The sequence below is a fragment of the Microcaecilia unicolor genome, chromosome 2 (assembly GCF_901765095.1).
Source record: "Microcaecilia unicolor chromosome 2, aMicUni1.1, whole genome shotgun sequence".
Classification (NCBI taxonomy): domain Eukaryota; kingdom Metazoa; phylum Chordata; class Amphibia; order Gymnophiona; family Siphonopidae; genus Microcaecilia; species Microcaecilia unicolor.
In genome coordinates, this window is record NC_044032.1 from 221,145,303 (window position 1) to 221,169,770 (window position 24,468).

The window sequence follows — 24,468 nt, forward strand, 5'->3', positions numbered from 1 at the left end:
TATGCTACTACTCTAACGGGACTAGGCACCTAGGTTCCATTATAGAACAGGATCCTACCGTTCAGCCTCAGGACACCTAAATGGAGATTCCCAGTTATAGAATTGCTCCTTAACCCACTAGTGCCCAACGTTCGCATATGGGATTTTATTATGGGAGCATTGGGCACTAATGGGTTAAGGAGTCAGCTTTGCACATATGTGGCCAAATGTGATAATTGGCCTGTTATAAAATACAGACGGTTGTAAAAATACACGTGATGACCATTGTTCCCTCTGAGCGGGAGTCCTCCACCTACAATCCTGCCAGTGGGTGGTGCTGTTTCACTATCACATTTCCAATTGTGAGGGACAGACAAGTTCTACAGGACTCCAGGGAATGTGCCTGTCCCTTACTATTGGAAACACAATATTGAAGCACCACCTCCTACTGACAGCAGTGCAGTTGGGAACACACACCAGGTGCAGTGCTCAGCTTAGAGGAAACAGTAGTGATGACATGTTGGGGTGTACTTTGCCAGTAGGTATGTATAGAGGCTGAGCTTGGATGGAATTTCCAAGTACACATATAGATTATAAAATACACTCATTTGCATATGTACTTGAATAATTTAGGCACAGACACTTAGACCCCTTGAGACTAGGCGTGGGTGTCCTTGCCTACAAGGTAAGCACAATTTCTGTGTCCTTACAAAATAGTGTCTGTTTGCTCTCTTAAACCAGAAACTCTGTTATAAAATTACTCTCTTACTGTAATCTTCAAAATAGAAGTACACACAGATTCATTCTGAAAATTCGCTGAAGTGCTCCCAGGGAAATGTCAGCAACTATTTTAATGTATGCCTCCAGTTCTGAAATGGGACAGGAGAAACACAATTACCGGTAGTATGGGTGATTGTTTTATATTTTACAGGGAGATTAGCTCCTTGTGAATGAAAGACAAGCTAGCAAAATGATTAGGCAAGTATCTTCTTAATCAATGATTTCTTGCACTTTATATTTCTTTTTAATTCCAGAAGACCGCCAAGCTCATAGCCAAAAGAAAGGTGAATCGATTCCAGAATACACAGCCAAGGAAGAGCGAGAGGATAATAGGCTGTGGAGGACAGTGGTGATCGGAGAACAGGAGCAAAGGATTGATATGAACGTGATTGAACCTTATAAAAGAGTTATTTCTCATGGAGGTGAGGTGTGCTTCATTCCCCCCCCCCCCCCCCCCCCCCCACACATACTTCTTTAACAGGGAAATATTTAGGTAAGGTAGATGGTTTCAGCACTCATAACACCTATGTATCTTTATAAATTACTGGCACAAATTCTGCAGAACAGCAATGGATCGAAGAGGTAAAAATAAAATATACTTTTATTAAAATTGCCCAACTTGGCCACATTTAGTGTGCTTCAGGCAAAGAATGCTGGCACTAGCAAAACCATTCACTGGAAAGAGTGATGTGCCTGGTGCCAGCAAGACTATTAACTGGAAAGAGTGCCGTGGCTAGTGCCAGTACTCTTTGTCTTCCCTAAGGGGAAGTGTGATTTTAAATTCCCCTTTGGTAGCTGCCCTGAGGCAGCCTGCCATTGGCGAAAAACATGGCCACGTCGAGCAAGTTTAATAAAAGTATATTTTAATTTAACCTCTTCAATCCATTGTTGTTCTTTGGACTACATTCTGTGGATCACAATTGCCTCTCTTGTGTTGTCACAAATTCTGCAGAGACAGCAGCTAGATTGTAGGTGCTGACATTACACCTGCTTGAGTGTAGGCCTAAGAGGGGAAGTTACCAAGGTGCGTTAAGGCAATAACATGCATTATTAGCCCCTTAACTTGACTTAAAGGTCTCTAAGGCAGGTGTCTTGCTCTAATGACATTGACATTTGTTTTTACATGGACCATGCTCCCATTATCCTTTTTGCTACCCCATATTCATTCCTTTCTATTTTCCTACACCTACCTCCCAACGCTCAATTCCTTCTGCACCCAATTCCTCTTATGTTTAATTTACTTATCCGTTAACCCCATTTATTTTGTGTTCATTACAAACTATACATTTTTCTTACAAATTTGTAATTCCTTTATATTGTTACTATGTAAGCCGCATTGAGCCTGCCATGTGTGGGAAAGCGCAGGGTACAAATGTAATAATAATAATAATGCAGCACTATTTAGGTCACCGCGGGGTTACATATGCAAACATGATGTTGCATGTAAATCAGCTCACTACTATGTAAAAACCATAACTTGACTTCTGGTCCACACTGCAAGTTGCAGTACAGCCATAAAATGATGGTAACTAATCCCAGTCAGAAGCTGGGGTTATTTTACCGTGCCGGGAGCACTAGGCTTCAAAGGTGTGTACACCTCCCTTGCAGTTGCATGCTAGGCAGATTGCATGCTAGGCTTGTAATGTACCGCTTAGTGCCCAACCAGCACTTACATGTGTGAATGTGACATTCATGCATATAAGTGCTAGTGGTCTATAATCTTAGCATGCAAATGGCACATACATTTAAGTACTAGGATTATAGAATTAGGGGGTCACTGTAAATGTACATGCTGGCTAGCACTGTGCATATTTCTAGCTGTTACATAATTTCAGCCTTTTTACGTACATAAAAGATTTATAATATTACCTCCTTATTGCACAGGGTAGTGTTCTTCAGTGCAAGGCCCGTAGGCCAATGGTAGCCCACGGAGACCTCTGGGGTGGCTCCCATTGTGATTGTTTTGTTATTTTGCTACTCTGCCTCTCTAACCAAGCTTATGACAGAAAGGGGGATGTGAGTCAGGTAAGAGCAGCATGAAGGGCAAGTCCTTTCTCAATGGACAAAAGAGAATGCAGTTGGAAATGCTCAGAACCTTGAGGATACCCCCCAATGAAGTTTGAAGGTGGGTGGTGGGGATAGATGTCATTGACACACACTGGTCAGAAGTGTTGTGGCCCTACATGAGAAGATATTTGGCGGCTCTTCTTCAGCTCATTAGAATCCAAAGTGGCCCCTGCTTAAAGATTAATGAAGGCTACTGGCACAAGGAGTGAGGGTATGGGAGAGACCTTCTTTCTTCCTAAACCTGGAGGTGTAACCTCTACTTGTTGATCACACTTCTCTGCCCTTCGTGTAGTGTCAGGAAATCTAAGAATCTAAACTGTCAGGAGCTTTGGCTGCCCTTCTGGTCAGGTTCAAAAACAATGATTTGGTCTTGTACAATAGTTCCTTTCCTGTGTGTTTGTCTTTATATAACACTCCCACCCCAGGTATCTCTGTGTCTACAGAAACATAGTGATACAATTAAAACAAATAAAACATTTTTTTCACTCAGTGCATAGTTATGATCTAACAATGAGTTTCAGAACCCCATCCCCATCTCTCAGTGGCCCTGCCTCACAGGCTTTTTGCTGTACTGGGTTTTTGCCTCTACAGCAAGCTTATTTTCAAATTCTCTTTTAGCCTTCCCTATCAATATTTTGTATTTAACTTGCTAGTGCATATTGTGATGAGTCCTTGGCGATCTATGGCCTTCTCCACCCAATCTCCTCTCTCCTTGGGGAATACGTTGGGATTCTGACCTCCTCCTCAGACAGCTGATACCTGGTGTGTGTTCCCTGGTTCTCTGAGGTCTTGACTATAACTAGTCTGTAGCATGTGGAATATTCAGGCCTCTTCCCACTCGGGGACCTCAACCCTTATTTAAGGCCCCAGGACTTAGCCAAATCACTCACACAGCCATCCAGAAAATTTCACCTCTAAGAAATTGCTCAGAGAGAGATTCTTTATCAAAGGCACATACTCACAGAGTCTTGTCTACTGGACCATTTGTAACTTAGGGAGACTTAATCGACAGCCTCCCCCTCCCCTCGCTCGCTTCCTAGGGCAGGATCCTCCATTCCATCAGCTCGTCAAGTCAACTGCTCCTTCTTTCTGACTTTAGGCTACCTTGGGCAGGAAAACATCCTTTGTTTGCTGGCTCTGGGGTAATATGCACATGAGGTTCTACTCCTTCCTTAGCCTTATTCAAATTCCCCCAACAATCAGCTTCTTCCAAGCTCAGGTGCGGTGTTGGTCACTTCTCTTCCACAATTGTCTTTTAACATGCTACATAGAACTGAGTCCCTTTTGTAGAACCTTTTGGTCCCAGTCCAACAGCCACCTCCCCTTGGACAGGACTTTCACACACCATATCTTTATGGTCCCGTCCTCCACCCCACGGCTGTTAGTCCAAGTCTCATGCTAATCCAGTGTTTTCTTCACACTGGCATCTACCACAAAGTACATTGAAAAAAAACCTCTTCTTCAAGTCTTTCAGGTAAGTACCTTCTTGTTGTAAGTCTGGCTCCCTTGCTGCCTTCCATTATGATAGTTTTAGACAATGTTCACATATGATTTAAAGTCTTACCTTCCACAACTGCTTCAGTTAGTTTTTGTTTTTGTTTTTATTTAACCATTTCTTTCATTTTATCATAGCTGCCCTTTTTTAAAGTTAAGTTCTAACACAGTAGATTTCCCCAGTGGCTTCACTCCAGTTACTAAGCCAAATTTGGTCATATTATCAAGTTTCAAGTTTTATTCACATTTTCTATTCCGCTGTACAGTCAAACCATCTAGGCAGCTAACAAACTAGTATCAATAAAATGGGGAACGAAAATGAAACGGACAACAGACAAATAGTAGAGGGAAATAAGTTTTAACTCCATTAATGATAGGATGTGGGGGGGAACAATAGGTAAGTCTTTACAAGAGGCGGAGTCCCGGGAAGTCTCCAGCCTAACAGAAGGGAGCTCAGTGGAATGCATCGTTAAATAAAAAAGTCATGCAGGGCTGCCGAGAGACTGGGCCAGACCCGGGACAAGGCCGCCCCCGGCCCCCCACCCCATCCGAGGTCACCGGGCCCCCTTCCATCCGTCACTGGGCCCTCTCTCCACCCCCGGGCCCTCTGCACTGACCTTAAGCGCCTCACCTTCGAAAGCGCAGAAAGCAGCGGCAGACCACTCCTTCCTTCCGTGTCCTGCCCTCGCCTGACATAACTTCTGCGAGGGTGGGAGGGTGGGGGCCCGGCGCCGCCACCGCAGTCCAGCCCGCCCACCCTCCGTCACTCCCTGGCATTGAACTTAAGCGCCTCACCTTCGAAAGCGCAGAAAGCAGCGACAGACCACTCCTTCCTTCTGTGTCCCACCCTCGCAGAAGTTATGTCAGGCGAGGGCGGGACACGGAAGGAAGGAGTGGTCTGCCGCTGCTTTCTGCGCTTTCGAAGGTGAGGCGCTTAAGTTCAATGCCAGGGAGTGACGGAGGGTGGGCGGGCTGGACTGCGGTGGCGGCGCCGGGCCCCCCCCCCCCCCCAGAAGCCCGGGCCTGGGAAATTTTTGTCCCCCCGGTCCTCCCCTCTTGGCGGCACTGAAGTCATGAGGGCTGATTTAAATTGTGGCAAGGATGTTAATAGTCTCAATGAAGGAGGCAATGAATTCCATAAAGAGGGCCCTTGCACTGAAAACCTTGAATCCCTGCTATGCTCGTGAACAATTTCTTTGTAACTAGGGTCCATCAATTGATTTTTCCCAAGAGATCGAAGAGGCTGAGATGGGATATACTGTATGATGTGGCGAAAGAAGTAGGTGGGCTCTTCTGAAGCAAGGGTTTTAAACACCAATAGAAGCAATTTGTATGAGATTTGATGTGAAATAGGAAGCCAATGTTCAGCTTTTAGAAGGGATGTGATGTAGTCAAAACATCCTGCATTGGAAATTAGTCAGAATGTGGTATTGTGGACTAACTGGAGGCAGTGAAGATCTTTGACTTTGGACACCTTTGTATAGAGAAATACAATAATCTAGTTGTGTGATCACCAACGAATGAATGAGCTTATTCAAAGCTGGTGGCTGTAGAAGAGACTGTATTGACCTAATGAGATATAATCTATAGAATGTTTGTTTAGTAACCTGGGCCATTTGTGGTTGGAAGGAAAAGCTAGTATCTAGCAGCACTCAAAGGATACGTATTTGATCTACATGCAGAATGGGCTGATTGCAAAGAAGAATGGGTTGGTGAAACTGATTAGAGGGGCCATTAGAAAAATGTAGAATTTTGGACTTATCTGGGTAGGGGCTAGACAGCTGTTTCTTATCCAGTTGGACATATTCTTATTTATTTGGATTTTATTCACACCTTTTCAGTAGTAGCTAAAGGTGAGTTACATTCAGGTACACTGGGTATTTCCCTGTCTCTGGAGGGCTCACAATCTAAGTTGGTACCTGAGGCAATGGAGGGTTAAATGACTTGTCCAAGATCACAAAGAACAGCAGTGGGATTTGAACCAGCCACCTCTAGATGACAAGCCCAGAGCTCTAAACACTAGGCCACTCCTCCACTTTGTCACACATGTATGGGCTCTGGTGCTGCAAACCTCTGTATCCCGGACACAAGTTTCCCACAGACCTGGCAGTCCACACTTCTTTAAGCCATTTAGCAATCTTTATTATTTCTAGATACCAGTGGCATAGCCACAGGTGGGCCTGGGTGGGTCGGGGCCCACCCACTTAGGTCTCAGGCCCACCCAACAGTAGCACATGTTTAGCAATAGCTGATGGGGATTCCAAGCTCTACCAGCTGAAGACTTCCCCCTGATGGTAATGAAAGTGGTGTGCTCTACATTACTGACACCTGTGAATGCTCAGTTTTCAACGCATGCCTGCTGCAGACTGCTAAGGTGGAGAGAACCATTTTCCCACCAGCTTAGTTATTTTTTTGGGTGGGGAGGGGGAGAACAATTGGTGCCCACCCACTTCTTGCCTAGGCCCACCCAAAATCTGCTGTCTGGCTACGTCCCTGCTAGATACAGGACCAAACTAAAATAAAGCAACTTTTGCCTCCTATAACATAAGGGCACATTTATTAGGGTACCCTAAGAACAGGCGTATCTTCCCCTTTCTATTTACACACACAGGGTTCCCATTGTCCCCCTTTCAAATGTATGCATGGCTGAGGGCTTTCCAGGTGGACAGACTAACTAGACAAGCAGCTTCCCTGTTTGCTGCTGTCTGTTTACTTCCAACCAGCCCACTCTAAGTGCAATACACATACTTCATTTACACATACAGGGCTCCTGAATTCCTAGCTCCTAGCCCTTTCTCTTCCAGTTACTTTTAACCACCTAGAAACTGGGTGGCCTTCCACCAATTAACCAGGCTTTTGCCCCCCTCTCTGTCTCTCCCACTCTGGAGGTTATCTGCTTGACCACTCTGGATATGGGCTGACACTTTTCCAAACCTTAATCCAACACATAATGTAGCCAGCTGCACAGGTCCCTTCCCCCATTGTCTTACCAGGCTTCTAGGGAAAACTGTGGGTCCACACTCCAGCCAGCTAACAAGGACCACTTTTCTCACTCTTAGTACCAGCCTTCTGCCTCTCCCTGGATTCCACCTGCTGCAGGCTTCTCTGCCTCTCAAAGCTCCCTGGGGGAAATCCCTTTTTCTTCAGGCAGGCTGTGGGTTGTGGCTCCCACCCAGGGAAACCCTCTCTTCCTTCTTGCCTCAAGGAACTGGCCCTTCCCTTCAATTGGCTCCTTCCTTCCCTCTGGCTTCTAGGGAATCCAACCCTTCCTTTACTGTGGACCTCTCTTTTTTGTTACTTTTAAACAGAGTGTGCCTTCCAACCCCACCCTCTCTCAGGCTATCTTGACTGACATACCTTGAGGGAATTCCCCTCCCTGGCTCAACTTGTGCAGGGATTTCTCCTGCGTCCTTCCTACAAGGTAAGTGCTGGAGATTCCTTTCTTTTCCACGTTCTCCAGCGTGAACAAACCTTAACATAGTCTGCATTACAGTAGAGCCCTCTGTAGGGTTCCTACCTCCAAGTTTTCCTTGCTCCTAGTCTTGCTATCTCCTCTTGCAGAAGGTTCAACTGAAATGTTTTGGCACGTCCCTGCTTTTTGTCCCTGTCCAGGGGAGTTGATGACCACTTCTGCCGGTCACAATATGTAAGTTCATTGTTGACTGTAGTTATGACATTGGGGTCACTTGGATTGATCAGGCTCAGCAATTGAATTTCATCTGCATATATAAATGGTGTAAAGCCTAGGGACTGTGACAAGGTAAGTAAAGGGGAAAGAAAAATGTTAATTAAGAGCAGTGATGTCAATTTGTTAGGTATGATTTGAACCAATTATAGACTGTGTTTGTAAGCCCTACGTCATGAAGATGATGGAGTAGAGTCTTGTGATTGACTAGATCAAATGCAGCTGTGAGGTCGAGAGATAGGAGGCGAACAGTGCAAACTACAAGGTTTAGTCATTAGATATCACCCTACATACCTACCATTAAGAAAGATTCAGTCACTAGGTTTCACTGTAGAATTTACAGCAAAGAAAATGAAATACACACCTGAATCACTAAGAGCCAACCCAGCAGGGATAGGGTCCAGAAATGGATTATGCACCTGCAGTCTTACAGACACGAGGTATCTCTTGTCATTTTAAAGCTGGTTGGTTTTTAAATCCATTTTCATCCAATGTTTGAATTTCCAGAGTTTCAATGAACCTCTTTCCATCCACCAACAAACTCAATAAAAATTTCTTAGACCAAAAAAAAAAAGGGCCTCATGGCGTTACTTAGCAGCAGGTTGTAATAGCAATAGACCTTATCATTGTTTGGTTAAATTAAAGCCAAGTTTATAATATGCTTGTTAGTTTTAGAGTAAGTTCAATTTTTCTGCTAACATCTGGGCAGATGCCAGTTCACTCTGTTCCAGTCATATTAGTTGAAACTCCAGAACTTGGTTAATAGCCAGTGAAGATATAGATCTTTCTACTCTGCCAGGAAAGCTGTAAGCCCTACTTGGGAGAAGTTACTCCAAACTTTTAATTGAACTATAAACAAAATGATAATTCTTGTATATTTGTTTCTATGGAAAAAATTTCAATGTCCTGTGATGAGATGCCTGCAAAGTCTCTGGAATTCAGTCAGGTTTCTCTTAAAGCAGCAATGCACGCCTCAAGAGATAGTTTTTGTAAAATTCACAGCAGCAGATGCAGCCTTCACACTACAGGGAGTGCACAAGAGAAATCCTATAATCTGAGGTGAAGGAGCTGTGGGCATACAGATATAACCCTTTTGGGGTGTTATTAGTGTACCTGACAATTATCATAAATTCTAAAAGGAATAGATCTCTGGTCATACCAGCCTCAGTGAGTGAAGTGTCAGAAGCAAATGTATTCCCTCTTATCCTTAGATCCAAGCTCACTATGCCCTAAATAATAGAAAGAACTATCTCTACAACCAAGTATTATAAAAATAGAGTGTGCATTTATTTACAATATCAACAAAGATAATGTGCAAAGAAGGCAAGAATAAAGACACAGGAAGTCTTATCATAGAAACAGTTCAGAGCAGACTCATAAGTAAAATAGTCACACTGAGCCCACAGCAATTATACAAAAGTACATGGCACATATACAACTTCATGCAGACTTCTGGCACGTTCCTCATATGTTCAGTCAAATTCCAAAGGCCCACTCCTTGGATGGAATGTCAACATAGCAGCCTTTTGCCTCAGATAAGAGCTCCCTTGTATACAGAAATCACGGGCTGCAGCTGTGCTAATGACATACGTTCTGGCCTTGGGAGTGATGCATACATACTGTTATCCCCATTATTATGATTTCATGGGCCCCAATATTGTCTCACTGGCTCCACTTTGATGGGTCACCTTGACAAAAAGCTGTGATTTTATAAACAATGTACAACATGCTAGCCACAGTGTCTCTCCAGCTGCATGAGAGTCCTTGGCTGTTCTGGCAAAGGTGTCAATGCTGATAACAACCTTGTTATTGTAGCACATTAGGACCCCTTGTCAGCAGTCTTCATTTCTATGCAAGGTCGCAGCTTCAGCAAATAGCAGGCTTTATCAACAAAAGTTGGAATAACTCTGAATCTGCATCTTAATGCTGGATATTGCCATGTATTATAATCTCATATATCTTTGTTATATGGGAACACATGTGATAGTGTGTCATAGTGCTTGTTTTGCTCCTACAGAGCCTTCACAACATGTACAAACACAGTGGTGCACCGCCTCCTCTTCCCAAGGAAAATCACTATGCTAAGCTTTTTGTTTCTGAGCGAAAGCACATTTTATCTGTTTTGATGCATGGAGGATGCAGACACACTATCATCCCCATGTCCTTGAGCTGATACTATCATTGCTAGTTCTATCTCATGAGGTAATTAAATTTGCTAGTGCCACAAAGTTATATAAACTTGTGAAATCACAAAGTATTGTGAAAAATTGCAAGAGGACCTTACAAGACTGGGAAAAAGGACATCCAAATGGCAGATGAAGTTTAATGTGAGCAAGAGTAAATGCTTGTGGGAAAGAGGAACCCAAATTATAGCTATGATGCAAGGTTCCACATTAGCAGCCATTGCCCAGGAAAAAAGTTCTAGGTGTTATCGTTAATGATATGTTGAAAGCCTCTGCTCAATGTGCAGCGGCAGCTAAGAAAGCAAGTAGAATATTAGGAATTATTAGGAAAGGAATGGAAAACAAAAATGAGAATGTTATAATGCCTTTGCATTGCTCCAACACTGTGTATAATGCATTTGCACCTCAAATACTGTGTTCAATTGTGGTCACCACATCTCAAAAGAGATATAGCGGAATTAGAAAAGGTACAGAGAAGGGCTACAAAAATAATAAAGGGGATGAGATGACTTCCCTGTGAGTAAAGGCTAAAGCAACTAGGGATCTTCAGCTTGGAGAAGAGGCGGCTGAGAAGACATATGATAGAGATCTGTAAAGTACTGAGTGGAGTGGAATGGGTAGACGTGAATCATTTGTTTACTTTTCCCAAAAATACTAGGACTAGGGGGCACGAAATGAAGCTACTAAGTAGTTGATTTAAAACAAACTGGAGAAAAGGTTTCTTCACATAATGTGTAATTAATCTCTGGAATTTGTTTGCCAGAGAATGTGGTAAAAGAAGTTAACTTAGCTGGGTTAAGAAAAAAGAGTTTGGATAATTTCCTAAATGTCCACAAGCTATTATTAAGATGAATTTGGGAACATTCACTGCTTATTTCTAGGATAAGCAGCATAAAATCTGTTTTACTGTTATGGGATCTTACCAGGTACTTGTGACCTGGATTGGCCACTGCTGGAAACAGGATACTGGGTTTGATGGACCTTTGGTCTGTCCCAGTATTTCAACGCTTATGTTATTATTTCTGAGTACGCATGATACAGCTAGAAAATACCTTGCACACAGATACCAATAACAAAGTACATAAAGGAAACAGGAAGGGACCCAGTGGCATCTACATATGAGTGTGCATGTCCTCTCCCTCCCTCCCACTCCCCCAGCTATCAAGGCCATGTAAACACTCACTTTTTATGTAGGAGTTCTCTTCTGAGGGGACAGAAATCTCTTTGGGGCCTCTCAGTTTCTTTGTAATTCCTTTCAACTACACAATCAGGCAACACAACTATGGTATGGCTTCCAAAGAAAAACTGAGCTTTGCTGGAAGTTCAACAGCTCACAATATCTTGCAGGCAGGTGCTTCCATTCAAGTCCATATCAAACTATTGACAGACTCAGTGTGCTTCCCCTCTTGTATTTGGAAATGTTCTTACAGCTGAGCATGAAACTTGCAACAAGGCTCCTGAGTCTCCCAAGGTTACCCATCAGGAGTGGAACTACCCTGGAAGCAGTATAGAGGTATAAGTATTCTGGATTGTTCTAGCTGGGTACCCAACTGGGATATGCCCAGAGAGGAGTTAGATGGGACCACTGAATTATTTAAGGACCCAGTTTTGGAAGGAAAATGTATTTTCTCTGTCCTTTTTTGGGTCCCCCGGTAATAAATGCCATATCAATGCATCTTCTAATAAAACATGAATACTTACTCATGAAGACAGCAAAATATGACATAATATATCTTGCCTCCAACCGCGTCCACACTAAAACTGTGGGGGTGGGTATTTTGTTAAGCAGGGCTCATCCTTGGAATATTCTTAAGATGACTCTAGATAAAGAAGGACACTTTCTCCTCCTAGTTGTGGACGTCCGAGGGCTTGTGCTTACCCTTCTAAAGCTATATGTTCCCAACCTAAATCAAATTTTATTTTGCACTCACATATTTGATATCTTGGCAAAAAATATAGAAGTATGCTATTAATAGAGGGATACTTCAATATTACTCTGAACCCCACTCTCGATAATTCAGCTGCAAGGATTACTTATGCTAGGAAGGACTGTGCTTTTGTGTGTTCATTTGTTACACGATGGGGCCTGCACAATGTCTGGAGGGAGATCCATGGTGAAGAAAGAGATTACACTTTTTATTCTCCCATGCACGACACCCATTCTCAATTGGTTATGTGGTTGAGAGACTCCCTACTAAGTAAACCTGTCCATGCAGTGGACATACACCCTTGGACTTGATCTGATCATGCTCCCATTACAGTTCATCTGGTGCTACAAGGTGGTAAATCCCCTCCCACTTACTGGTGTGTGCGGGATGCTCTGCTGGATAATCTGGGGTACCTGCAGCAATTAGAAAAGCACCTCCTAGATTATTTACACTTTAATGATACTCCTGATATGACTCCCTTCACCATCTGGGAGTGTTTGAAATTGTTGATGCGCAGGCATCTACATAAGTACATAAGTAATGCCACACTGGGAAAAGACCAAGGGTCCATTGAGCCCAGCATCCTGTCCACGACAGCAGCCAATCCAGGCCAAGGGCACCTGGCAAGCTTCCCAAACGCACAAACATTCTAATCATGTTATTCTTGGAATTGTGGATTTTTCCCAAGTCCATTTAGTAGCGGTTTATGGACTTGTCCTTTAGGAAACCGTCTAACCCCTTTTTAAACTCTGCCAAGCTAACCGCCTTCACCACATTCTCCGGCAACAAATTCCAGAGTTTAATTACGTGTTGGGTGAAGAAACATTTTCTCCGATTTGTTTTAAATTTACTACACTGTAGTTTCATTGCATGCCCCCTAGTCCTAGTATTTTTGGAAAGCGTGAACAGACACTTCACATCCACCTGTTCCACTCCACTCATTATTTTATATACCTCTGATTTTCCTGCAGGTCCATGTCCATAAAGACACCTGCCAGAGGGAGCACCAACTCCGAGATAAAATTTCTTCCCTGGAACATCTCTATAAACAAGGGTAGGGTACACTAAGCTACCAGGCTGCTTTACACAAAGCTAGATTGAGCCTCTATGATTTAGAGCTTGCTACTATAAAAGACCATCTGAATTGCACTAAACAGTGTAAGCTCGCTCCTCCTTAACTCATCCGTCGCAGCTCCAAAAATCACAAACAAATTCAGGTACAGTTCAATTCAAAAACAAACACAAAGAAAACTGTTCAGGGGATAGGAGGAGAGTCTCTCGTTTGGTCTGGCTTTTTATTCAAGTCCCAGCCCTCAACACTTTTACTCTCTTCAAGCCGGGCGATACACAGCCCAGGCTTCAGCAGCTACTTCCCCTCTACCTCTTAGAAGAGGAAAACTTTGCCACAAAAAACAAATCAATAATACAGTCCCGTGTTTCTCGGCTGCTTCCCCTCTCCCTCTCCTGGAGAGTTGTAGTAAAAAAAAAAACACCCCACATTAAACTTCTGGCCTGTTCTCTCTTCACAGGTAAGTGGCTCTTGTGAAACAAAAACCCATGAGCCGCAGCCCAGTCCTTCTTTAACTTTTCAAACACGTAACAAGTCCTTCACGCCGTACCTCTCTCTCTCTCTCGCTCTGGCTCTGCGCGGGAACAAAGCCAAGGGCCTCCACCCTCTTGGTCAGTCACACTCTCACCTGACCTCCTCCCGCTTGGGACCCACTTTGGCATCCGTTATCTCCCGGGCTTTCGTTGAGCCAGCGCTGAAAAGTCCATCGGCTCTTCCTGGGCGTTCTCCGGTTCAGTCAGTTCCATAGGGCATGGGTTCGCCTCCTCCTCCCCCTTTTCAGGAGCCCAGTCCATATTCTCCTCACCCCGCCCTTCCCTCAGCTGCCTCCCCTTTTCTTCATTAAGGATCTTTTGTATCTTTTCTTTCTCCGCCCACTTGTCCCACCACCTCCTCCACCAGGTTGGAGACTCGGCCTTACTCCTTTCCCTGCAGCCCTCCTCTGGTGACTCTCGGGAATGCACGTACCCTCTCCTACCACTGGGTTCCTTTAGTGCATGTTGGGATTTGTAGTCTCTTTCTCTCCTTTTCTCTTCTTGTCCCCTAGACCGTTCCACCTCCTCTTTACATACCCCCCCCCCTTAAGCTTCCTCCCACCCCTTCTTCCTCCTTCCTCTCTCTCTCCTCATCTACCCGGGACAGGGCATCAACATTTCCTAAACATCGCCCTGGGCGATGCTCCACGGAATATTGGAATGGCTGCAAAGCTAAGTACCATCGCATCAGTCTCCCATTATTATTCTTCATCGTATTCAGCCATTTCAATGGAGCATGGTCTGTTACCAGCTTAAATTTTCTCCCTTCTAAATAGACCCTACACTCCAGCACTGCCCATCGTATGGCCAAACACTCCTTTTCTATGGTGGAGTAATGATCCTCATGAGGAAGGAGCTTCCGGCTTAAATAAAGCACCGGATGCTCCTCCCCATCATACTCCTGGGACATAACGGCCCCTAACCCCCTTCCCGAAGCATCGGTTTGAAGGACAAAGGGTTTCTCGAAGTCCACTGCCTTCAATACCGGTTCCTGGCACAAGGCCCTCTGCATCTGTTCAAAGGCCCTCAACTCCTCCCCTCCCCATCTCAAGTGGTCCGGATTCTTCCCTCGCAACATGTCAGTTAGGAGGGCGGCTATGACGGAAAAATGAGGGATGAACCTGCGGTAATACCCCACCATCCCTAGAAATCTACGCAATTGTTTCTTGGTGTTGGGTCGGGGAAACTCCTGGATGCCCTGGACCTTGTTTAATAAGGGTCGCACCTCTCCCCGGCCCACATTATACCCCAAATACTTCACCCGGTACTGAGCAAAATAACATTTTTTTGGGTTTAAGGTAAGCCCTGCCTTCCTAAAAGCCTGCAGAACCACCTCCACCTGTTTTAAATGGTCATTCCAGCTTGCACTATGTACTACCACATCATCCATATACGCTGCCGCGTAGGTCTGATGTGGTCGGAGAACCCTGTCCAGCAGCCTCTGACAGCTCGCCGCCGCCGAATTCAGGCCAAAGGGCAATCTTTTAAACTGGTACAGGCCTATGGGAGTGCTAAAAGCCGTCTTAGCTTGAGCTCCTTGAGTAAGAGGAATCTGCCAATACCCCTTTGTCAAGTCCAGGGTAGTGAGATATTGAGCGGATCCTAGCCTGTCCACCAGCTCCTCAACATAGGGCATAGGATATGCGTCTGTTTGAGAAATGGTGTTAAGCTGGCGGAAATCAATGCAGAATCTCCACTCCCCTTCAGGTTTTGGCACTAACACCACTGGACTTGACCAGGGGCTATTTGACTCTTCAATTACCCCGAAATCTAACATTTCCTGCACCTGTTTTATAACCTCTTTCTTTTTCAAGGGGGAAAGCCTATATGGTTTCTGCCTAACCACCTTACCCCTTTCTGTTATAATGTCGTGCTCCATGAGGTGAGTATTTCCCGGACATGCCGTTAGCACATCATCAAACCCCTTCAGGAGCCTTCTTATTTCCTTTTTTTGTGTCTGGGTCAACCGGGGATTAATCCCTGGCTCCCCGGGCTTGAAAATTTCCCTTATTTGCGGGCCCAACTCCTCTCCTTCCTTTTCCTCCACCCCGGTCTGCCACCCCACTTTTGCTACCCAGAGTTTCATCCGGTTCACATGGAAGGTTTGGACCCGACCCTTCTCGTTCGCCACTTCATACGTGAGGGGCCCTAGCCTCCTCTTCACCACCCAGGGACCCTTCCACCTAGAGGCAAACTTATGAGGATCCTCAGAGATTAGGATAAGGACCCTATCTCCTGCTACAAACTCCCTCTTTCGGGTACCTTTATCATAATATTCCTTTTGTACGTGTTGGCTCTGTTCTAGCCTATCCTGGGAATATTCCTGTAACTTATCCAATCTGGCCCTTAGATCCTGTAGATATTCTACCACGGACTGACCGGGCATTTCCGGAGGTACCCAGTGTTCCTGCAATATATCTAAAATTCCCCTGGGTCTCCGGCCAAACATTAGTTCGTAAGGAGAAACTCCTAATGAGTCCTGCACCTTCTCCCTATATGCATATAGCACGAAGGGTAACAGTTGGTCCCAACCTGTCCTATCTTCGCCTAGCACTTTTTTTAACATCCCCTTTAAGGTTCTATTAAAACGTTCCACCATCCCATTCGTTTGAGGATGGTAGGCCGCTGTCCGAATATGCTGTATCCCAAAAGCCTCCCATACTTGTCTTAAGGTGCCTGACATGAAGTTGGATCCCCTGTCTGTTAAAACCTCTTGGGGGAACCCTACCTCACAAAAGATTTTTATCAATTCCCTGGCAATGCCCTTCGCTGATATGCTCCTTAACGGTATGGCCCAGGGATACCTAGTGGCCATGTCCATGACCACCAAAACATAGAGGAAGCCTCTCTGCGATTTTGTTACCGGACCAATAACATCCATTGCTATTCTCCTCACTGGTTGTTCCACCCTGGGCAGGGGCCTTAGAGGTGCCTTAGGTGGGAGCCGGTCGGCCACCTTTTGGCAATTTGGGCAAGACTTGCAATACTTCTCCACCTCCCCATAAACTCCAGGCCAATAAAATCGCGCCAGTATCTGAGTCAGGGTAGCCTGGGAGCCCTTATGCCCCCCCAACGGATGGTCATGAGCCAGTCTTACCACTAGAGCCCGAAAAGCCTGGGGAACTACTAGCTGCCTCCCTCCTTCAGAGTTCTCCCAATTTGGCACCCTACGATATAACAGGTCCTCTTCCACCAGGAACCCCGGAGCCTCAATGCCCTCCCCTTGTCGTGCCCTCTCCCAGGCATATTCTAAAGTAGGGTCAGCCGCCTGCTCCCTATGAAACTGGGGAAACTGCTCCTTCAATTCTTTAGGGGCCGCCGGCAGGTAGCTTTCTTTTTGCACCTGCTCCAATGCCCCCCGTCTACCCCTCTGCTCCCTTTTCTTCGAAGCTCTATCCCTCCTCACTTTCCCAGGCTCCCCTAAGACCTCTCCCTGAAACGGAAAAATACCTCCTATTCCCTCTTCCTCTGCCTCGGGGTCCCGTTGCGCCTGAGCACGGGTAGTTACTAACACTCTTTTTTTTTCCATACAGTCTGCAAATGGAGGCCAGTCTCTTCCCAAAATCACCTCCTGGGGCAACCTGGGCAGAACAGCCAGGGCTATCTCTACCTCTCCTGTGGGCCCCTTTAAGTTAACTCTATGGAGGGTATAACGAGTACTGGCCCCATGTATACATTGAATGGCCACTGCTCCTTCATAGGTATCCTTACCTCCTGTCCTCCTCTTCCTTATTTGCTCCCATAAGCTCCTAGATATCATGGACTGGTCGGCCCCAGAGTTTAACATGGCTTCAATGGGTAAACCCTCTACCTCTATCTTGGCAGTATACCGTGGCCTAAACCCATGGGCCACCTGGGAGATCCATCCCTCGCGCCCTGGGCAATCCTTCTTGAAGTGCCCTATTTTCCCACACTCATAACACCCCGTTCCCTCGTAAGAGGTGGCTTTTTTTTTTATGGCCTTCTAGCCCTACTGGCCTTTTTCCAACCCAACTTGTACCGGCCTTCCCTTTCTGGGGGTCATTCTTAAGGCCAGGAACTGTGGGGCCCCAGCCTTCTTGAGATCGGGGCTTCCCCCCCCCCCTGGTCGGGTCCGCCCCAATGTTGGGCTTCCAGGTAACACTCCAACCCAGCTACCATGCCCTCCACCGTCTTACAGCCCCTTTGGATCAGCCCTGCCCTAATCTCCCCGGGTAAGCCCTGCAGGTATTGTTCCACTACCAGTTCTTGAAGAATTTCTGCAATGGTGTGGTGATCTGGTTCCAACCATCTTTTTACTAAGTCCATCAGTTTATTGGCTTTAGGGGTTTCCCCTTTTTCCCATTTAGTGGCCCGGAACTTTCGCCTGTAAGCCTGGGTACTTAGTCCATATCGGTCCTTAATGGCCTCTCTCAACCGCCCATAGTGGGCCGCATCCCCCGGTGCCAAGTCTCTAAAGGCTGCCAGAGCCTCCCCGGACAAGGAAGGCGCTATCCGCATGGCCCACTGCTCTTGCGGCCATCCTGCGGCTACCGCCACCCTCTCAAATGCGGTCAGGAAATCATCTACATTATCTTGCTCAGACAACTTTCCCCAGGTAAGTGAGTTCATGGATAAAGGTCCTATCGCACCGCTTCCTCCTGGGCCCTGTTCGATCCCTCCGGGTCCAAAATCCCTTGGGGTACTGATCCCCCTCTGAAAAAAGTCCTGGAGCAGATTCAACACCGGCTGTTGTTGCTCTCGTGCGGCCGTCAAGGACTCCTCCACCATCTTCACGGCCAGTTCTTGCTGTTTCTGGAACTGCATAGTCATCCAGGCGAAGATCTCTTTGGGGTCCATCCTGGCTTTGGGAACAGCTACTCCTGCGGAACAGAAAGCAGAAGACAAAAACTCCAAGTGCGATTTCACCACTTAAGTTCTCCCTTATCCTAGGAACCCTCTATTCCCCTATTTGGGCCCCGCTTACCGGAACCCAAGCTGGGTCTGCGCTTTTCTCAGCGTTGGCCCCTCTGTCGGGCTTCTCCTCCTTGTATGTCCTGGCCTCGAGCGACAGGTCATGAAACAACCTTGATATCCCATTTCTGACACCAATTGTAGGCTCGCTCCTCCTTAACTCATCCGTCGCAGCTCCAAAAATCACAAACAAATTCAGGTACAGTTCAATTTAAAAAAAAAACACAAAGAAAACTGTTCAGGGGATAGGAGGAGAGTCTCTCGTTTGGTCTGGCTTTTTATTCAAGTCTCAGCCCTCAACACTTTTACTCTCTTCAAGCCGGGCGATACACAGCCCAGGCTTCAGCAGCTACTTCCCCTGTACCTCTTAGAAGAGGAAAACTTTGCCACAAAAAACAAATCAATAATACAGTCCCGTGTTTCTCGGCTGCTTCCCCTCTCCCTCTCCTGGAGAGTTGTAGTAAAAAAAAAACACCCCACATTAAACTTCTGGCCTGTTCTCTCTTCACAGGTAAGTGGCTCTTGTGAAACAAAAACCCATGAGCCGCAGCCCAGTCCTTCTTTAACTTTTCAAACACGTAACAAGTCCTTCACGCCGTACCTCTCTCTCTCTCTCGCTCTGGCTCTGCGCGGGAACAAAGCCAAGGGCCTCCACCCTCTTGGTCAGTCACACTCTCACCTGACCTCCTCCCGCTTGGGACCCACTTTGGCATCCGTTATCTCCCGGGCTTTCGCTGAGCCAGCGCTGAAAAGTCCATCGGCTCTTCCTGGGCGTTCTCCGGTTCAGTCAGTTCCATAGGGCATGGGTTCGCCTCCTCCTCCCCCTTTTCAGGAGCCCAGTCCATATTCTCCTCACCCCGCCCTTCCCTCAGCTGCCTCCCCTTTTCTTCATTAAGGATCTTTTGTATCTTTTCTTTCTCCGCCCACTTGTCCCACCACCTCCTCCACCAGGTTGGAGACTCGGCCTTACTCCTTTCCCTGCAGCCCTCCTCTGGTGACTCTCGGGAATGCACGTACCCTCTCCTACCACTGGGTTCCTTTAGTGCATGTTGGGATTTGTAGTCTCTTTCTCTCCTTTTCTCTTCTTGTCCCCTAGACCGTTCCACCTCCTCTTTACAACAGGAATATTCCGAGTTCAATGAGTAAAATATGCACTAATCATTCTGAAACAACAATACACAACACAATCTCTAACTGTAATGAATCTTTTCATTTAAGAAATGAACTAAGACATATCTTCTCAAGAAACCCAATGACTATTCCATACGCACTATGTATTATATAACCTTGTAAATGTAATTGAATCAGTGCAACTGTTAAATGTAAGTGACATTGAACCAAAACTCATTTTTGGATAATTGTGGGATACAAGTATGCATAAATAAATAAATATCTGCAAATTGCAGGATAAAGTCTCGTGGCATGGAGCCCTGAGAAAATCATTCGGATCTCAGGGCAATAGAAAAAAAAAGGTCAACTCCCAGTAAAGGAGGTTATTGGCTCCTGAACTCCTGCCACCCAAAAAGCAGAAAGAGCTTTGAACAGGGAGGAGAGCATCAGATACTTTGAGCAATGGTACCCTTAGAACCACCAAGGTAAAGGGAAAAAGAAGAGATGAGAATGATGGGTCAGAGGGGCTCCTGAATGGATGGAAAGTCTGGATGGAAACAGAGGAGCCAGCAAAAGAGCTACCCAAGAATGACTGAGTAGAAATCTGAGAGAATGAGGGATGATATGGAGCTATTTATTTAACCTGTCCTTGAAACTGTATATACGTTCCGATGTGTCTTCCAAGAAGGTTCTGGACCCAATTGACTTACCCTTGGTCAGTAAAGTTGGCACTTCAGTATAGCTCACCATGTGCTGTGGAGTTACCTAGTGCCTGAATGGTCACTAATTACAGAAATAGTGCTGGATAAGGATCAATGTCATAGAGCATTGGAGAAGTTTTGCCCCTTTCCACCCCTATGTCCCCAGAATTTACCAACTAGAATAAGTGTAATTGTAGCTCCAGCCATAGGCACCAACTTGTCAAAATGATTAGAGGTGACAAACACAATACAGATTGCCTCTCCCTGGACACAGGAGCTTCCTCAATATTGAGAGTGCTTAGCACCCATTGGCACCCACAAAGTTGGAGCCTATAACTCCAGCTTCTTGTCACCAGGAAACCTTTATATAAAGGGGTGGCTAAGCATGGCCTTGAGTAGACTTAAGCTACTCTTTACCTTCCTGTAGTGGTCTGCCTTAGATTAAGATTTGTCCTTCCCCCTCACTGTCTCTTTAAACTCATATCCACTGCAAAATTACCAAAGGTGTGAATCGGTTGTACAGAGAAAGCATCCCAGGGTCAAATAGGAAATACTTCTCTCTTTGACTGCTCTTCCAGCTCCTCGCTTGTTCTATTGACAAGATGATGAAAGTGGAGAGAGGAACTTCCTATCTGTCCTATGGTACTTCCTGTCTGTCCTTGCAGCTGCTCTCTCTGTACCACTAGGTTAGTGATATTTGCTAGTTCTTGGTAGTTCCTGTGGTGATGAGCAGCCACTTTGGTGTGTGTGGTGGTGAGTACATTCACAGTGGAGGCTTATGGTACAGGCAAGACCTTAGCCCTTCCTTTTCCTGAATCCGGTTAGATGGGAACTCCACTGCTGACTGACTGTTGTGATGATCAGAGGCTTTTCTCCTTTTTTTCTTTTTTTTTTTGCAGGATGCAGCAGACATGTGATTTTTAGCTGATGACAGGGAATTTGGGGGATTTAGACTATGGAAGGAACTTTTGATGCCCTTTGGGTGAAACCCAAAATAATTGAAGAATACTTTTCCAAAACTCACTCAGTCTATTTTTTGTTTCAGATTTGAGCTATGTGATTAATTTCATTCATCAAGACAAAATTCATTTACTGTTGCTCATTTCTGTGCCAAAACTAATGGACTGAGTGAGTTTTGGCACAAAAATAAGGCTACAGTAAACGAATCATGCCTTGATGAACAAAATTAATTGCATAGCTCAGTCTCGAACAATAGTTCTGAACCTGTGAGCAAACCTTTGTAGCAGCCACCAAAAATATTACTGAAAATCATACAAAGAGTATCTCAAAAAACAAATGACCCAGTTCAGCAGAATGAGTCCATGAATTATCGTTTTTGAGGGTGTAATGCAGTCCTAAACACTGAAATTTTCCAGTTTTTTTTTTCATTTACGTAGTTTTATAGTCTTATCATATTGGTTTGCATTGCATCTGATATATTTTTGGATTTGTTATACAATTTAAAAGAAGCAGCAGTGTAGAACTGTAAATAAAATAATATTTGCTCGTGCTCAAAATTAACAATTGTTTATTAATATATCGTTGTATGAGGATATGCAAATCTTAATGACAGACAAGGTATGTCCTAAATTCTAGACAAAAGCCAGCTCCTCATATAGGGAATTTGGTATCTTGAGCAGAAAGGATCAAAAGAATACACAAAAAGATTCATTATTACAGGAGCAAAGGTTAATTTATTAATGACTGCTTACATATACCCCCGGATTCTATATAGCACACCTAGAGAGTCCGCACTGAAATCTAGGAGTATTCTATATCAATGCATGTAACTTAATCGGCTTAACAAGCTAATCAGCAGTGATAACAGCACTTAACAGGCAATAATGAGCACATTGACAATAATTAGAATTTACGCGCACAACTCACTAAGCGTATACTGTAGTAAAGTATGCCTAAATTCTAATGTGTACAGTTCAAAGGGGGCGTGGCTACGGGTGGGGAAATGGGCATTTCATGGGCATTCCAAACTTTGCACGTGCAGTTATAGAATATGGCTCAGTGTACGTACATCTACGTGCAGGGATTTAGGCCACGTTTTCGTTAGCCTAAATGGACTCACATTGTTTTAGGCGCTAGGATTTCTGCCTAAGCGTATTCTATATACCACGCCTAATTCTAGATGCTGCTTATAGAATACGCTTAGGCGGAAATCTTTACTGCATAGATTTTTTTAGGCACCATATATAGAATCGGCTCTTTGATAGACTCCTTCACCACTTCACCATCAGATTACCCATTATATATTGGAGTCATAAATTGCTCACAAGTCAAAATATACTAGACTTATAATGTTTTCCTTTCCTAAAGGTCTCTGTGTCACCTAACAACATACCCTGCTAGTCATAGTTAGACGGTGAGGTAAATCACATCCAGAAAGTGGTCATACACATTAGATTCTAGTCTCCTACTATTACCATATTAATGAATATATTTCTAAGGTAGAATTTTTTCCACAGAAGTACTCTTCAGGTTGAAGTGAGCCTAAGACACATGTTATGCTTTGGAAAACTTCAGAAAAAGGATTGGTGCTTTGGGTTTGGCCAGGTCGATTAGAAATTAGAAGAGAGAAGCACTTAGGAGGCTGGCAGGAAAGTATGCCCAGCTGGCCAAACATAGCAAATGCCTCAGACTAGTGCAAGACCCACCTTATGGGAATATTGTTAAGACTGTTTGGCCTCTGTGATTTGCAAGTTAAAACAGGAAACCCAGCTCATGTCTCTTAGACCAGAAGAGGAAAAAAAAAATACTCTCTGCTCTAAGAACCATGGATGGCAGCATTTACAACTTTGCAGATGAAATGTGTTCTTCCTTTTCACCAGAGTTCCACGGAAAAGTACACTTGCATGCGTCAGATACATCATGCATAGTATAGTGCAATGACACAGAGAAGAGAATGTGGTTGTGTATTTGTCCTGAGAGAGTGGACCTTTTTGTATAGATTTGATAAGCAGAGAAAGGCAGGCAGACAATGAAGACAATGCAATCTTATTTATTTATCTGTGTTGAGCTCACACCTTTTTCAATAGTAGTCGAAGGCTAGATACATTCAGGTATAGTAGATATTTTCCTGTTCTCGGAGGGCTCTCAGTCTAAGGCTGTACCTTTGTTGATGGATCGTTAAATAACTTGCCCAAGATCACAAGGTGAGTCAGTGGGATTTGCAAAAACACCAAAGAGCGGGAAATGGAAGAAGGTTCAACAAACCGTGGGATAACCAAGAAAACACTAATTCATATTAATAAAAGTTTTCTTGGTTATCCCATGGTTTGTTGAGTCTTCTTCCATTTCCCGCACTTTGTGGGACTTTTGTGTTCAGTTACCGTGTGGTTTCAGTGGGATTTGAACCATGGCTTGCAGCCCACTGCTCTAACCAGTAGGCTGCTTTACTGAATGGGTGTTGATCCCTGTAACTGAAATGCAAAACATGCCACGATTCCCCAACATGTGCAGCTAGCTAGTACAGTGGAAAGCAGTAGATTTCTCATTTGTACAGGGTCTCTAGCGAAAGGACTGTATCACAAAAGGTCTGTGCATTATCTCAAGATATCGTACAAGCTTTTAAAACTGCATCTGAAAAGCACATCTCTGTGCTCTCAAAAGCTCATGTTGAACAACATCTTGGACTAGATTCTGTACATGGCGGCCAAATTTGGGTGCTGAAAAAAATGAGTGCTAAGTGCTATTCTATAAACTGCGCTCCGAGTAGGGCAGCATTTATAGAACACACTTTGGAGGAATGCCAAATCGCTGAAATCAGTGCCAACTAAGCATATTCTATAATCAGCACCTAGAGTTAGGCGCTGATTATAGAATATGCTTTGTTGATATTCAGTGCCGATATCTGCGTGCATCCATTTACGCCAATGAAAATGTGGTGTAAATCTCAGCACGTAGTTTTAGGCATACTGGGTCATATTCTATAACTACATAAGTATTGCCATACTGGGAAAGACCAAAGGTGCATTGAGCCCAGCATCCTGTTTCCA

General features: G+C 44.8%; 1 protein-coding gene across 1 annotated transcript in view; it reads left to right on the plus strand.

Moving 5' to 3' along the window:
• PRUNE2 (prune homolog 2 with BCH domain) overlaps positions 1 to 24,468 on the plus strand; it is a 499,460-nt gene that overhangs the window by 422,539 nt on the left and 52,453 nt on the right. Inside the window, 1 exon segment of the mRNA XM_030193721.1 lies at positions 1,014 to 1,181. Coding sequence (XP_030049581.1) covers positions 1,014 to 1,181 — 168 coding nt within the window.